Below are 17,554 nucleotides of genomic sequence, written 5' to 3' on the forward strand. Positions count from 1 at the left end.
AATTTTTTTTTAAGATTATTCTGGTTAAAATGGTTAAAAAATTTGTAGAAGTTAAATTTAGGGGTTAATTCCACTTTGTCCCCCCAAACTTTGGACGATTACCCACTTAAGTCCCTAAACTTCAAAATGGGACACTTAAGTCCCTAAATTTATAAATACCTCCCACTTAAGGAAAATTGTTAACAAATCATGAATGCCGTTGGTGGTCGAAGTGTCCCATTTTATGAGGGTTTAGGGATTAAAGTGTCCCTATTTATAAGTTCAGGGACTTAAGTGGGAGGTATTTATAAGTTTAGGGACTTAAGTGTCCCATTTTGAAGTTTAGGGACTTAAGTGGATAATCGTCCAAAGTTTGGGGGGACAAAGTGGAATTAACCCTAAATTTAGCCAAAAACTTCTTTGGGAAACAGCTTTGACTATTCTTGTACTTTCCCCTCATGGTACAAATCTTTATGCAAAAGGTACAACCACCGTTACGAGATTTAAGTTTAAAGAGTCCCCGTAAAGTAACTTGCCTCATCTTCCACAGATTATTCCCTAAAGACTGAAGGTCAAGTCTGTCTTCTCTTCTTCTCCTGAACTGGAAAGCTCGGCCTTCATCGATCATCGTTCCAGATGCAAATTCTCCTAACCTGAGGAGGTAAGGTACTTCTCTCTCTAATATACTTCTGAAATGGATTATCCCTGCTCTATAATTTTCCGAATGATGAAAGGATTTTTGTGGGTTTCGTTTCAATTCTTTGAATTTCAAGAAATTACCCCTTTTATATCGTTTTGTTAATTGCGTTTAATTGGGCTTAATAATCTTTTAATCCTTTTGTGATTTAGATCCATTTTGTTTTTGATTATAGTATATGATGTCATGAGTCAATTTTAAGCCATCATGGGAATTATTAGAGAGATAAGTGAATTTGATTAATGAAGTGGAAAGGTTTGAGATTAGTGTTCTATTCAGGTAAAAAGGAAAGAAGAAAAAAGTGCCGGTGTTATTGAGTTTAATTACAAGTTTACAACGAGGAAGTGTGTTAATGCAATGAAGCATAGGGGTTTTATTGTCTGATTCACGTGGTTAAAAAGTCTAGGGAGAGTGTTTTCAATGTGTATGGGAGTGCCAATAACAAATTTTCGCAGAGTAATTGCGTCAGAATATGTGATATTGCTGATTTCAACAATGGAGAATACAGTATGGAAAATGCCATGCTACGGCTATTAATAGAAGTGGAAATGAATGGTGAGTAACTAGTGTGCCTTCTGAGAAGTTTTGGAGAACGCTGTCTGAGAAGTTGGTTGCAGTAACTGAAGAGGGATGTGTGAAGGTAGAATGGGATAGGTGGGAATTGAACTCATGTTTTAAGGCAAATGACAACAATCATTAACCATTGAAGCATGTTTTAAGTTGTGCCTAATAACTGGTTTTGTTTTATTCACGAAATATGTCTTACACATCTATAAATTCTCATGCTTGTAATGTAAATTACTGTAAGGCCTCAGCCAGTTTGTTTTGATTACGATATCATTTCTTGAAAATTTGTTTAAGCAGGGATGAAGTTACGAGGTAATGTAACTGTGAGTAGGCTTAGGAATTTCTTCAGGCATGCTTGATCAATTTATATTTGAAAAGGAAGGTTGATTAGAATTGAGAAACGTATAAAGTAGCCAAGAGCAACACTGGCCCCTACTTCCAAATCCATTAAGTTGTGTACTACGACTTACACAACTTATCCAACATGGTGGAGATGAAGCAACTAGAAACATCCCCAAGCAATATCACATGCCAAAACCTCCCTTTTCTGCTCTCCTCTTTCGTGGACACTTTCGTTGACTTTTCTGTGAGCGGTGGGCTCTTCCTGTTACCTCAGGGCCTGAATCCAGAACCAAAAAGCAATCCTTATTTTAATTCCAATAGTGTTGACCCCAAAAGCAATCCTGATTTTAATTCCAATAGTGTTGACCCCAAAGTTTCAACCACATTGCAAACCATCTTCCCGGCTCCTACTCGGCTCATAGCCATTGGCGATCTCCATGGTGACCTTTCAAAGGCCAAGCAAGCTCTCCGCCTTGCAGGCCTTGTTAATGGTGAGGATCGCTGGTGTGGTGGCTCCAGCACTGTGGTACAAGTTGGTGACATCTTGGATCGTGGTGGTGATGAACTGAAGATAATGTACTTGTTTGAGAAACTGAGAAGAGAAGCAGTCAAGGATGGGGGAACCATTATTACTATGAATGGGAATCACGAAATTATGAACATTGATGGGGATTTCCGTTTTGCAACTAAAGAGGGTTTGGAAGAGTTCAAGGATTGGGCTATGTGGTACTGTGTCGGGAATGACATGAAGAAGTTGTGTGAGGGGTTTGGTGGCCCCACAGAGGACCCTTTTGACGGAATCCCTCATGAGTTTTCTCATGTTAAGCCGGAGCTTCTGCGTGGTATTAGAGCACGTATAGCTGCATTAAGGCCAGAGGGACCAATTGCGGAGAGGTTTTTGTCAAGAAACCAGACAATTGTAGTGGTAGGCGATTCTGTTTTTGCACATGGAGGGCTTTTGCCTAATCATGTAGAGTATGGGTTGGAGAAGGTGAATGAGCATGTGAGGGATTGGATTCTTGGGGTGAGGGACAATGTTGCTAGGGAGTTAGTTAAGGGCAAGGATTCCATTGTTTGGACAAGGAAGTACTCCCATAAGGTGGGGAAACATTGTGATTGTTCAACTCTTGAATATGTTCTGAACACAATTCCTGGGGCGAAGAGGATGATTATGGGGCATACTATTCAGCAAGGTGGCATTAATGGAGCTTGTAGTAACAGAGCGATCAGGATAGATGTGGGTATGTCAAAGGGATGCGGCAATGGATTGGCTGAGGTATTGCAGATTAATGAAAATTCTCAGATCACGATCTTGACGTCAAATCCTTTGTATCAGAGAAAGAATGAGACTTTGGGTGCTAATCTACAAGATGAACTTGGATCCGTAATCCCTAAACAAGGGCAGAAGCAAGTTGAGGTGCATGCTTAATTCTTGATTTCAAGAAACTCTAAGCAAATGCATTTGTTCGAACTTGGAAACCAAATATTGATATTTACTAAATTTATTTGTAGATCACCTGTGATTGTACAGTTGTTAAAAATCTTATTCACAGTTTATTAGCATCAAGCTAAGTTTATTCACGAAATCATAATTATCCACCGTTACTGTCTGAATCTCTGTCCAGCATTCTTCTGTCTTTTTTCATATCTTGCCTTTCATGTTTTCCCTTATTGTCATAAAGCTATTAATGAATTTTTTGATGCACTTCATGCTTTTCTTTTGATTTACAACTTGTATGACTAACATAATTTACTTCCAACATGTCCCTTTTTCGTGTGTGTTTTGATGTATCTAGCTTAAATGGCTTTTTCATGCTGCAATATGTATGCTCTATTGGGTTCCTTTTACTTATTTCAAAGAGAGAATGCAGAGTTCTTGAGTTTGATGACAAACTCATTATAGCATTCCTGATTCAAGCCAATGAACTAACAAGCAATTGTTGGCAGCTAGACTAAGCTAACAATATGTTGATTACAATATTCAAGACGATTACTTCTGGTTAATGTAGTTGAGAATTTTTAGAGATATTTCAGAGTTTTGTGCAGGCTGACTATTCTCTCCATTCTGCCATCAGGATCCTTTTATGAGTACCATTAAAAAGGATATGGTTTTGCTGGATATCTTGTGCCACAATCTGTTAGTGTGTACGGGATTTAGTAGTCGAACTGCTACCCATTTTTTATCAATATAGTTATATCTCATATATCTCATATTGAATCTACACCAATATATGTGTATGTATGTAAAGCCTTTCCAAGGTACGCTAGTAATAACTGTGAAGCATTAGCATGATGAGTTGAGCTTCTGATTTCATCAGAGAGAAGCTAAAGAATCACCACAACATTTTCCCAGACAGACGTAAATAGGAAAAATACATGCACAATCACCCTTACAATCTCTAGGGTTATGAACACAGGAGCTACCGCAAGGAAGAGCTCCATCACCTCTTGGATTGGGACCAACTAATTTTTCAGGACAAAAGTTATAATTTGTGATCATGCAAATGCTTTTGGTTAAATTCTTCCTACTTTTAAGCAGTTTCCTGGAGGCTAATGTACTTGGCTGCAGCGTTTCTCCTGCCCCTATTCCCTCTGGAAATTGGTAAACTGCGCAAAATATATATATATATATATATATACACACACACACACACACACACACACACACACACACACACAGAGGTAGGAGACTCTAAGCAATGCTAGAAATTTTGCAATTTTGACATGATGAAGAGGTAAGGCTTACTTGAGACTGGGAACAAAAGGATAGGCAAGAAAGCAAGCTTAGGCATGTTAATTTATTTGTATTGGCTTTTAGGTTGTGATTTATTTGGTTTAATTTGGGGCGATTATTTATACTAACAGGGTGTGACTATGAAGTTTAGGTCATTTCAGCTGTTGAATCAGAAACTGAGTTACTGAATTTGATCACATTAAAAGGCATGATTACGATCACTGCAAAGTTGTTTCCAATTTTCCAACTTTGAAGCAATCATATTTTTATTTTTTTTAGGGGTGACCCGTAAGGAGTAGACCCAGTAGAGTATTCCCCTCTACCCTCCACAACTTGCTGGCAGCAAGATTCGAACTAGGGACCTAAGGCTCCATCTTCAGCAACCTCAACCACCAGACCAAGTCCCGGAGGGCTTTGAAGCAATCATATGATTTTAAGCAAGTTCTTTATATGAATAAAAACCATGGAATGCAAGTCACGAATCTTGGACACACTTAGGCGAACTAGACATGAATGCAACCCCTAAAAATACCATGGTTCACCTCTCAACCTAGCTTTTTTATGAGTCCATTTATATCTCAAAGGGGTGTGAAATAGTGTATCCCTTTGGTTTAAACGTTGGAACCACTCCTTTTAACTCCTTTTGATCTAGTTGGATTCTCCCCTAAATAGGTTAGGTTAGAGTAGAAGTAGAAATAGTGCATGAAACTAGCACAAACACAAGTTTTTACATGTCGTATTTTTAATCGCTAATATTCTATTACACATCGTGTTCTTTCAGTTTCCACTTACGCCAATTTAATTTTTGAAGCATGTTATACATATCAAATGCATCATACCTTGCGATATATTCCCTAAAAAAAATATATCATCCGGTATGACATAATTCACATAAGAAATTGTATCAAAAATTTAAGACGACAATGAAAGGAGCAGTGTATTGAGTTATTTTGGGTGAAAGATGTCAACACATACTTTACAACTTAAAAATTTAGCCGCATATATTTCAATGGAGAGTTTTTTTTTAAAAAAAAAATCCACCACCCCCCCCCCCAACAACTCCAAAGACAAAAAAAAAAAAAAGGGTTTCTAAAGCAAATATTGTGCACGATTAATATTTCAATAATTTTGTATGCACAGTCAATGTATACATGAGCTAGTATAGATACACGTCGCGTAATCTAATTTCAAATTTGAAATTTACTTTTTTGTATAAGTGGCATACATGTACACCTGTTAGCGTAAAAATTTCACTACACTGATAGTGAATAAAAACTTAATCCTTATTATTTATCTACAATTGTTACAAATACGTTCTTTTTTGTCCCGCGCCTTCCGTTATCCAATGTCACGCCTATTACATTAACCACTAAATATAGAAAAGTAGTCACTTTTTTTTTTTGCAGCAAAACCGTTTTTCAAAAACAACTTTTAAGCCAATCTTAGCCATTAACCGTTGATGATGATCTTTCCAACCCCTCTTATGCTCCTTTTTGCTGGTCATATCCTAAAAATTATGGGGGTTATGATAGTAACAAAGAGCTAACTGGAGAGTGGAGACACAAAAGCATTTCTTTTTTCTAAGTAAAAATCCCATTAATTCAAATCCGCAATTGCACCACCAGCTCTCAAGCCCAACCAATCAAAGAAATTTGTACTAGACTCTAAAGGCCCATAATTTAAAATGGCAACCAGCAAGCTTAACCCTAACTTTTGGGCCACAAAATGAATGTAATGGACCTTCTCCACCCCAGCAGCCCACCTTCTCCAGTATAGGGCTATTTTTGTCTGTCCACACTGGGCTAGGGTTTGATTTCAATCAGTTTGTTTTTCCTATAAATTAAGCTCAAATCGCATTTCTGATTTCCAGGTCTTCTTCTTCCAAGCTTCATCCGTTCAGCCGCTTTCTTGTTGCTCTATTTTCCTTCATTTTTTTTTCTTTCTTTCTTTCTCAAACTAATTTGTTCTTTGTTTCTCTTTTTCTCTTTATTTCCTTAAATTAATTTTGTTGTGGGAGAAATTGGGGAAAAAAGATTTTAAGCCAATTTGCAGAGCAAGGGCGTCAATTTTTACGATGACGATTCTCTTGCATTGAAGGTTGGCGATAGAAATCGTTACAGCGATTCTCCGTGCCTTTCAGATATTCGGTTCCCGTTTTGATTACGGCCTCGAACAAGTCGCTACATTGCTAAAACGCTTTTCCCCCCATCTCTTTGTTAATATGCAAATAAACAATATGCCTTTAAAAGTTTTTTTTTTAATTAAAGAAAACGGGTTTACTTTTACCGATTTCTTGCTTTTTAGGATAAGAATTTCTTGGTTTTTTTTTTTAAGATTCTAAATAATGTATACCGGTTATGGTGTTTTGTTTTTTCGTTTTTTTTTTTTAATTTGGTTTTTTTGGTATTTTGGGAATTGATGAATGCATATGTAAACTAATTTCGTTGGGGAAATAACATTAGAAACCAAAAATGATGAACGAAAAGAAAGGATAGGTATTAAGCCACGTGTAACTATGAAGAACAAATTTTAAATCAAATTCAATACTGGCTTAAAATCATTTGCAATTGAAATTGAATACTTGATAATTACTTGCAATTCAAATTGAATATTGGGTTCTGTTCCTTTTCTTTAATGATCCTGAAAATATAGGGAAAAAAAAACTACGAATGTTATCCAATTTATATCATGATTCAATGATAAATTGTTTCTACTAGTCTTGTGGATTTTTCTCGATTCACCAGCCACCTAGAAAAGGGAAATTACTGCTAGCAAATCTCTGGATTCCTAGTAAATCTTAGGTGTAAATCACTGCATTTACCATTTTCATTCCTACCTCTCGTCTCATTTTGTTACTATTTCTTCTGAAATGAATCTGCTGTTTGAGGGATTGTATAACATTAAGGGCATCGCCTTCAATGGGGATTTTAGCAAAGTTGCTTTAGCAATGGGCTAATGTCAATAGTCGTTGCTCTTGCTACAAATGGATATATAGCCTCTTGGCATTTAAATCTACTCCATGTGCTTCAACAGTTATAAACTGGAAATCAAAACCATTCAATCTTCATATCTGTTTACAGTGGCTTGTAAAAGTTGATGGATTGACTCTCAACCTGTGTAGAAAAGAGTCTTCAAAAAATAGCCTCAAACAATATGACATTTAACCAAATTCTTTGGTCAAGAATTGTCTCTATGGCACCCGTCCTCTATATGGTAACTTGTAGCCTTGAAAATTATACTCCATATTCTTCTATTATATATCTATCGCTATTCATACACCTAAATACCAAATTTTCATTTGGTTGAGAATTTGGATTGTAGATGGCATTTCCATTACCAAAGATAAACCAACACAAGGAAAAAAAGTTATAAATGATTAAATTATCTATATGAAGACTCACTGGTTCCTCCTTGTTTTTCAAAAGCTTAAGTGGATTCGATTTTGATTATTGTAGCAAGTCACAACGTGCTCTTGAAATCATAAGTTTTTTTTATAAAGATTCTTACAGATTGCTCACCAATTCAATTCTCACATCTATAGAAAAGGGATTCGAACATATGATTTTTTGTGATAAAATAGTTTTATCCTTATCAAGTGAGTCAATTTATGTCCGAAAAAGAAAGTGCCATTTTCCATGTCGCAAAGGGAACATCTTAAACGTTTTACATTAAAATCTCAATATTGACCCCATTCAACATACGATTTGTCATTTTGCCAAATTTAATGATGCACATGTCTGTTCTTTCCGCTTGAAGGTGACAGCATTGCGTTTGGAGAAACTTTTATCGAAGTGACTCGTTGTCGATATAGTTTTCACATCATATTAATGTCTTTAAATTTAGGTGCACTAGTAGCAAGTAGGGCTATAGATAAATGAAAGCCATTCAAACTATTCATGAGTTTGCATGATCAAAATTTGAGTTTTTATATGTATTGAATAAAGTCAAGCATTATCAGCTCAAATAAATTGATTAGCTCCAACTCAAGCAAGTATATGGAGGGTTTGAAACCTCAAAAAACAAATTTCTTTCCATCCTGAAAGTGGAAAATATCAAAATCACACCAAAAAAGTGGAAAATACAAGGATGAAATACCAAAAATCACATTATACCAGGACTGAAATACAGTCCAAGATACCAGGACTGAAATACAGATGGAAAGTGGGAGGGATTGTAAGTAGGTTGTTACTTTGATCTTGGACTGAAACCTAGGACATGTAACAATCTTGTAACAATCTGAAACCTAGGACTGTATTGAAATAATCCTGGTACAAGGACTTGTAACAATCTTGGACTGAAACCTAGGACTATATCTAGGATTGTAACAATCTTGGACTGAAACTTAGGAATGAAATATAAGGATGAAATTTTTTTTCACTTTTCTTGAGACCTTTGAAAATATCAAAATCACATTAAAGTGGGAGGAATTGTAAGTAGAAGATCTTAAATTCAACATCTCTCACTTACAGAGAGAGAGAGATGTGAAAAAAGATACAGTCAAATGCTAATGAAAATAGTAATATGAGCAAAAAAGTATGAACTTTTGAAAAGACAGATAGAATTCTATAATTTTTAATAAGTCCCAGTAAACCTGTCACATAGATCTGTCAAATTTAACTTCAAATGGTAATTCAAAATAGTAGTAATAAATATAAGTTCAAATAATAATAATGAGAATAATGTTGTAATTGGATTACATCTGTGCAAGGCCTAGGGGCTGAAAAGTCAAATAACAATAATTGAAGCTTATCCACCAATGCTAAATCGAGTCCAATTTGGTTCGCTCTTGAATGCAGCCCAACGACACATCCAAAGTGAAGGAAATGAAAGCTCATCAATTCACAAAGACAGTCCCGTGTCAGTGAGGCCTATCCTTATCTGACACGTATAAATAATGGGCTCTGTTTTGGACCAAAAAAATATTTAATCCGTTTGGATTAGTTTATTTTTCAAAAACAAGTTTTTTAAATACAATATTACAAAAATATACAAACAAAACAACTAAAAAAACATTTCATACATAAAATACATCAAAAACAACTCACAACTATACATAAAAAATTTAAAAAATAAATAAATTCTACAACATTTTCTACCAATCACCATCACCCATCACCACCGCCACCACCCCCACCCACCATCTACTATCGCCACCACCCCCCTCTCTCAATTCTACCTACCACTGCTACCATCCCCTCCCTCCCTCTTTCTCTTCCCCCTCCCTTTTCCTCCTTTGCGCCTCTTCCCCGCCACCCTCCAATGCGATCTGGCCGCGACCTGATCGAGGGTGTTAGGAAAGAGGAAGGAAGGAGGAAGAGGAAAAGGAAGAGGGAGGGAGAGGAGAAAGAATGAGGGAGGGGGTGGTGTTGGTGATTATGGGTGGTAATATTAATTTTTAAAAAGTATTCTAAAAATATTTTAATTTTAAAATGTATCTCAAAATATATTTTAAAAATTCCTCCAAAAATATCATAAAAAACATCTACAGTAAAATTTTTTCATATACAATGTTATAGTAAAATATTTCAAAAATATTCCAAAAAATAGTTAAATCAAATGGAGCGGGGCCTATCTAGGGGTCCCCATGGTCGCTTTAACCCATATTCTGTAGCAGGGAAAATCTCCCTAAAATATTGCAATATTGAATCTGGTTCAAATATAACAGATTTTTGGGGCCCAAAAAAGTTTTCTAAATCATCTAGCCCAATCTCTCCAAAAGATTTAACTTTCTCTGCAACCAAATCAATGAGCAGGCCAACAATGGTCTACACTTTTTTTTTCGATATGATAGACCTACAATTATTCTATGCTATGGGGAGGGGAGAACCTGAAGAGGTCAAGGAAAAATCGGAAGGGACTGAACCACCTATCGGCCCAAATGAGTGCACTACGCACTCGTCTGGAAGCCACATGAAGTGGCTTGCCACATGTTGTGGCCAATGGCGGGAGGTAGGATTTGATCCCCTGACCTCCCACTCCACCAACTTTGGTGGTGGCCATTGAGCTAAGATCAGTGGTTCAACAGTGGTCTACACGATGGTCCAGAATCTGTGCTTGAAAATGATTTAAGAGTTATCTCTTGGCTTTGCAATTGTTTTCAGATTATTTTGATAATCTGATTTTGCATTGGGAAAACAACTAAAATTGTACAAATGCAATGTTTTTGTGAATAGAAGGAGCTCTTTTTCATATCATATCTGCTATCTTAAATATCTTGAGAGAGACTGGACAAGATTGAAAGAGAGAGTGTATAAAGAAGATCGAGAAACAGGTGAGGAGCAGGAGCAGTGCACCCATTTGGTTCGAAAATGGTGATTCATTCCCCATCGGTTTCCCTTAATTCAATTGGACCCTCTCTTATATAGGTCCGTGTAAGAATAGGAGTAGTGTAAAAACTGCAGATTGACAGAAAAAAATAAAAATAAAACGGTGTGGATCACTTTTGAAAATTTGCACGTGGTCCACTTTTACCAAACATGTTAAATGGGGAGAGAGAAGAAACTAGGAATTTTGAGTGATTAGTTTGAGACAAAAAAAAAAAAACAAGTTTAGTGACCAAAATATGACATGTGTGAAAGTTCAGTCACTAATGAAGCACTTTGCCCAACGAAAATTCTCAATAAATTGGAGCATATAGAGGTTGGTTTGTGAAGATGCTTTCTGAACACAATACGGGCATTTTAACCCTGTTGTGAAATGTAAATTACAATTTTAATGAGGCCATATGAACTAATAGCAAGCATTTAGCTAAACAATAAAACAAATACCTCAAGTTTTTGTCCCTTTTTTTTTCTATGTTTTGATTGATGTACTTATCTTAATCTTTCAACTTTGTATAGATACATATGCTTAATATCTTAGTTAGTTTGGTCCAATTAGATGGCCAAGGCAATATTAGGAGGCGTAGCATAAAAGGTCGGCTGAATAGAAAAAGTTAACTAAAAACTCAAAACATGACAACTTTTAAGTAAAGAGCTTTCAAATTTAATTTTTGGGATTAATAATAAGTACCATATAATAAGCAATTGAAAAGTCATCGGGAAAACTCCTGAGTTACAACACTGATATGAATACAATTATTTTTTAATTCTTGCTACTTGAGAATTCTAAGATAATCAATACAAGTGGATAGGTTTATAAGTCTATACCTTTTTCCCCCTTTTTTGACTAAATAAAAAGTTGAGAAAGTTTCTAAATCAGCTAAAGTTACTGAATTCTCGAGCTGAGTCCAACTTTTGTGCTTTTCAAATATTGGTAAAAGGCAAGCTTTAAATTATACTCCAAATTGTTAGATAATATGTTAAAAAAACATATATTTTTATCTCAAAATTAAAGGACCCAACATATATTTTTGTCTTAAAGGGGGTATCCATGTCAAGTACAGTGCAGTAGATGCCACAAATTCAAATATTTATTCCTTGGCTCAATATGTCTATTGATGAATAAACATAGTGAAAAATATGCTACTCTACTATACAGTGTTGGGTGGGAACTCCTCTTTTTTTTTTTTTGTTCACATTTATTTCTTTAAAAAACGTGTCCTTGATTTCTGCTTTCCAATGATAATTGGGTCCATTATTTGAGCTATTATCTGCACATTTATTTCTTTGAAAGATGTGTCCTTGATTTCTGCTCTTCAATGATAATTGCGTCCATTATTCGAAAAATGTGTCCTTTGAATAATGTCTTCTATTCTATGTTTTGTATATTGAGCTACAAAAATAATAAGAACTTCGGTATCATTGTCAATATTCCCAAACATATACACAAGTACCGCTGTCGCAAAGTTTAATAAATAAATAATTCAATGTTGTTAAAAAAATAATTAATTCAATGTTGTTAAAAAATATATAATATTTTTAGGAGAGGGAGGATTAATGATAAATAATCAATTTTTGAAGAGAAAATACGCTTTTGTATTTAATTGGTCAAGTAAACAACTTAATTTGGTACCTCCACGCAAGAGATGGAGAAAAATTTGTACTGCATATTCTAGTTCACCCTTGTACCACACAATAATAATAATACTAATAACAATAACAATAATACAACCAATATTGCACCAAGAACTTGATTTTTCCAAGCGACAGTGCAAATTCATCATTGGAAGTCTGGCAACCAGAAGATGTCAAATATATATGATAATGTGCAGGCGCGTGTATAATATATATATATATATATATATATATATGCAATTGCAGGTCCCCTCTCACCCTATAAATACTGCCTCATGTGGGCAAGCATTTCACTAGAGAGACTAAAGACATGGCCAAGCTTGCCTTCATAAGTGTTCTCGTGCTCATTGCAACTTGTAAGTACACAAGCTAGGTTACTACTCTTTTTTTTTTTTTTCATTTGGGCAAATGAGGTTAGCACTTCAGAAAAATTTTTAAACAACTTCAAATTTCTTTTATCAGAACTAAATTGACAGATATGCCTCCAACACTTACAAGGCTACCCTTTCAAGACTCTCTCTTCTGAAAAGATAACATAACCGATGCTCTGTCTCCTAGATTTCTGGTAGTTAGTTCTGCTTAGAATTAGTCTCCGATAGGTATATCTGTTGTAACAGAACACATCCTCTAGGCTGTATTTTGTGTTTAAATACTAAGGCAATCGCTAGGAAAGGTAGGGGAAAACATTATATGCAAGCCTCTCTTCTTCCTCACCTCTCTTCTACATGGTATCAGAGCCTATCTCATACGAGATTAGGTTCTGATCTGCAACATCCATGGCAACTGGAAATACTCAGGTTGTTCTCCCAAATACTCATGACCCAAACAGTCCTCTAACCTTGATCACCATCCACAACTCCATCAAACTTACCTCCACAAATTATCTCTCTTGGAAAACTCAGATCGAAGCCATCCTCATAGGTTATGACCTGCACAAATTCATTGACGGTTCGCAGCCGTCTCCTCCTGCCACCATCACTGCCAACAATGCAGCTTCCCCCAATCCGGCATATCAGACATGGCTGAGACAAGACAAGCTTTTGTTTGGCGCGCTGGTGGGCACGATGTCACCCAACCTTGTTCCGCTCATTGCTCAGTCAAAAACATCTCATGATGCTTGGAAAGCCCTCGCCAACACCTATGCTCGTCCCTCTCGTGGACATATCAAACAAATCAAGGACAACCTGAAGAACATCTCCAAAGGATCACAATCTGTTACCGATTACATGCAAGCCATCAAGACCAAAGCTGATGAACTTGCCACCCTTGGAAAACCACTTGATCATGAAGACTTAATTGAGAAAGTCTTGGACGGCCTTGATGACACATTCCAATCTGTCATTGATGCAGTCAACAGCCGCGACACGGTCATCACCTTTGATGAACTCCATGAAAAACTCATCAACAAAGAGCTGTCCTTGCGCAATTCCTCACCAGGTTTTCCAGCCTCTGCCCACCTCACACACACACAACGCTCAAATCAGCGGTCACCGAGCAATCACCCACCATGGCCTGCTCGTCCTCCAACCTTGCAGTCCGCTCCCAGCCACTACAACCGACCAATGCGTCCATTTCTGGGCAAATGCCAGTGGTGCCGTGGTCAAGGTCATGTGGTCCCTCAGTGCACTCTCTTCCGCCAACAATTTCCTCATGCTTCACCACCATCACGCGCTGTCAGTTCACCGCCACTTCGTGCACCCCCTCCTTGGCAAGCTCAAGCTCATGTTGCTACCTCAAACTCCCCATCACATGATCCTTGGCTATTGGACAGTGGTGCTACGCATCACATTACAACTGACCTTCAAAACCTCTCCTTTCACAACCCCTATACTGGTCCAGATGAAATCATGATTGGAGATGGCTCTGGCATTCCTATCACACACACGGGTTCAACTTCTCTGCCTACTTCTTCTCACTCTTTCACTCTTTCTAATGTCCTTTGTGCTCCAACCATGAAACGTAATTTAATTTCCATTTCTCAGTTCTGCAAATCAAATAATGCCTCTATTGAATTCTTACCATCATCTTTCTTTGTGAAGGACCTTCAATCGAAAGCCATGCTCTTCCAAGGCCAAACTAAAAATGGTGTCTATGAGTGGCCCATCTCCTCGGCTTCATCACCATTGCTTGCTTTCTCCACAACAAAGACCACATACCCTGCCTGGCATCACCGACTTGGTCACCCATCACTACCGACACTCAAACACATGGTCTCATCATTCAATCTGGATGTCTCAAATTCTTCCTCTCTCAACTCTCATTGCAATTCTTGTCATTGTAATAAGAGTCACAAATTACCTTTCTCTGTGTCTACCTTGTTCACTTCTTCTCCACTTGAAATTGTCTTCACGGATGTTTGGACTTCACCTGTGTACTCCATTGACAACTTTAAATACTATATTCTCTTTGTTGATCATTTCACAAAATATATGTGGCTGTATCCGCTGAAACGCAAATCTGATGCTCGTAATGTTTTCATTTCCTTCAAGGCCTTGGTTGAAAAATTCTTCAACTGTGAAATCAAAACGCTTTACTCTGATAATGGTGGCGAATATCAGGCCCTCTCTTCCTTCCTAACAATCAATGGCATCTCTCATCTCACCTCTCCTCCTCATACTCCTGAACACAACGGCTATTCTGAACGTCGCCATCGTCATATTGTTGAAACTGGACTTTCTCTCCTTTCTCACGCATCTATGCCTCTGGCCTATTGGTCCTTTGCCTTTTCCACAGCCGTATATCTTATAAATCGTCTCTCGACACCTACTCTCAACAATGAGTCTCCATTCCTTAAACTTTTTGGCACTGTCCCTAACTACAATAAACTTCGAAGTTTTGGCTGCCTCTGCTATCCCTGGCTCCGTCCTTACACCTCTCACAAACTTGAACCCAAATCAACTCCTTGTCTCTTGGTTGGATATTCCTCTACTCAAAGTGCTTATCTCTGTCTTGATATATCCTCCAATAGCCTGCTCCTTAAATTGCTATAGTGTCTGCCACAATTGTGTACATCTCCCGTTCTAAACTTTGTCATCAACGAGCCACAGATAGCTGAGCCTTCATACGCACCCCAAAACTATAGTAAAATCAACTAATTCGACTAATTCAAACAAGGGAGAAACAAAGTAGCTAGGTAACGGTGAGTTAGAGTTTTGGCTAGGTTATCAGGATATTCACTTTAGGATCGGTTTGCATTGGCAAGGTTGATTGACGGCTGTGGCTATAGCAAGACGAAAAGACGAAGAAACTAAAGATTGTAGAGAGGGTAATGTTGTAATCTTAGTAATATTTTAGAGACATATTTGTCAGTTCAGTCAGTATAAAAGTGAGGTAGAGTGCTAAGGGCTTTTTTTTTTAAGAGTACAAATATCATTTACCATTATTTATTGTAAACTATGATGAATTAACGGCATATCAAGTTATTTTAATTTTGGATTTTATATGTATCATCAAGAAATTTTAATTCTTTGGAAAATGACCAATTAATAATACCATTGATCAGATAACTTGAGTCTTTATTGCAGTGGTGGTCATGGCACCAGGTGGCAAGATACTGGAAGCTGAGGCAGCCACCCCACCAAGGAAACTGCGGGAAATCGACCACCAAGAAAAGGAGATGCTCATAAAATTGCCCGCAAAAGCAATGAGCTCCAAGATTGGAGTTCCATATGGAGCATCCTGTTCGCTGTTGGTCGAGTGCGACCCTGGTTGTTATTGTGCTTATATACGTTTTAATTACGGCATTTGTGTCGGTGACTGCGAGTGAATTGGTAAGTATTGTGTCAAGAAACCCTTCAAGTACTGAATGGTTTGTCGCCTGCATGTGTTGTATAATATGTATTGTGCTTCTGCATTTTTTTTTTTGGTTTTCTGGTCGATGACATGGGATCTAGCATTCGCTTTATGGGAAGCAAATTATCATGAATGATAGTCTCATGCCAATAAAAAGCAGTCTATGCTAAACGGAACTTGTGTCCTTGTCAAGTAGTTGATGTAATTTCTTTGCGTTTACTATCTTTGTTGTGAAAGTACTGCAAAAATATCTATATGGTTGTGGTCGTTTTTTGTTGTTTATTGTGATACTCTTATCTTTTTTTACCTTTACCCTTTAATTTAAACCAGCATTATACTGGTACAGCGGAAAAAGTTTTAGCAAAGAGAGTACACCAACCCCAAAATGTAAAGAGAGCTGTAAATACCTAAAACACTACTATTTGCTCAACTATAGCTCGACAGACTCAATATTTAATAAAAAGAAACATTAAGGCTTCTTGAAATTCTTCTCCATTTCCCAGCTACATATCTGTGATCTTGAATAATTCTTCTCAGTGCAATCTTAGCTGGCATTTTGATCTTCTGGCTTTTTGGTCTTCTGATACATGACTTTGGAACAATGAAAGCACCAACCCTTCACCTCGTCAGACCAGGGATATGCCCCTTTCTATATCAGGCTTGAAGCTCGTTTTTGCCTTCATATTGCATAAATAAAAATACACTGACAAGAGAAAAAAGCAAAAAAGGGTAAATTACATATGACCCCCTTGTGGTTTCGCCTATTGCTATATGACCCCCTTAACACTACAAAATGACCCCCTCATCATTTTATGTAAAGTGGAATTTGATGAAAAATAGCCTATTTAACGTCCTTAATTGAAATACCAATAATACCTTTATTTAAATGCTAAATCAATCGACGACTTAATTATCTTGTACAAAAGTAAAAGAGGATATTTATAACTTATAAGGGATAAAGTGAATATTTATATAAACTATAAAGGGTTACATGGATATTAATATTTTATCACATATGCTTTGAGAGCGCATTTGATATAAACACTATAACTGATTGTGTATTCTATCCATTTTTCACTTTACATAAAACTATAGAGGGGTTATGTGGCTAATTTGAAATTTTAGAGAGTCATCTGGCATTATGTAAAATCACATGGGAGTTATAAGTAATTTACCCCAAAAAATGGCAACCAATGTCTATGATCAAATTGTCTTGGCATAGGGAAAAAATAACAATTCTAGATATCGGAGCTCATGCATGCATTTCTTGATTTCTTTTTCTATCATAAATCGAACGGACTATTATTCTGTAAAAGCTTAACATATTTCACAATTTTTAGACAACTAGCTAATTAATAATAGACATTTAGAACTCATTTATTACGTTAGATGGTTTCCGCATCTTGGTCTAAAGCATAACATAGCTATCTAGATATTAACAAATGAGTCGAATTCGTGTTTATAAATATTCGAGTTCAAACTTGGACC

General features: G+C 36.7%; 1 protein-coding gene, 1 long non-coding RNA gene and 1 other non-coding gene across 4 annotated transcripts; all 3 read left to right on the forward strand.

Moving 5' to 3' along the window:
* The first annotated feature begins 535 nt into the window (after positions 1-535).
* Positions 536-3,199, forward strand: LOC113765276 (shewanella-like protein phosphatase 2). Of its 2 annotated transcripts, none has more exons than XM_027309396.1 (2): positions 536-645; positions 1,541-3,199. In XM_027309396.1, the coding sequence occupies exon 2, from the start codon at positions 1,728-1,730 to the stop codon at positions 3,012-3,014; it is 1,287 nt and encodes a 428-aa protein (XP_027165197.1). In that variant the 5' UTR covers positions 536-645; positions 1,541-1,727; the 3' UTR covers positions 3,015-3,199. The 2 variants fall into 2 exon arrangements, with proteins under 2 accessions (XP_027165197.1, XP_027165196.1); XM_027309395.1 differs by having other exon boundaries at positions 536-640.
* Positions 3,200-6,370: 3,171 nt separating this feature from the next.
* Positions 6,371-6,506, forward strand: LOC113767226. Its single transcript, XR_003467944.1, has one exon. It is a non-coding gene; the product is annotated as a small nucleolar RNA snoR86 (small nucleolar RNA).
* An 8,735-nt stretch (positions 6,507-15,241) lies between these two features.
* LOC113765216 lies at positions 15,242-16,348 on the forward strand. The gene is made up of 2 exons (XR_003467706.1): positions 15,242-15,539; positions 15,799-16,348. It is a non-coding gene; the product is annotated as an uncharacterized LOC113765216 (long non-coding RNA).
* Positions 16,349-17,554: the final 1,206 nt, after the last annotated feature.

Source organism: Coffea eugenioides, chromosome 3, assembly GCF_003713205.1.
Source record: "Coffea eugenioides isolate CCC68of chromosome 3, Ceug_1.0, whole genome shotgun sequence".
NCBI lineage: Eukaryota > Viridiplantae > Streptophyta > Magnoliopsida > Gentianales > Rubiaceae > Coffea > Coffea eugenioides.

What these genes read in the sequence shown, in the direction of transcription:
- LOC113765276 (XM_027309396.1), top strand. Translation starts at nt 1,728, where the DNA reads ATGGTGGAGATGAAGCAACTAGAAACATCCCCAAGCAATATCACATGC.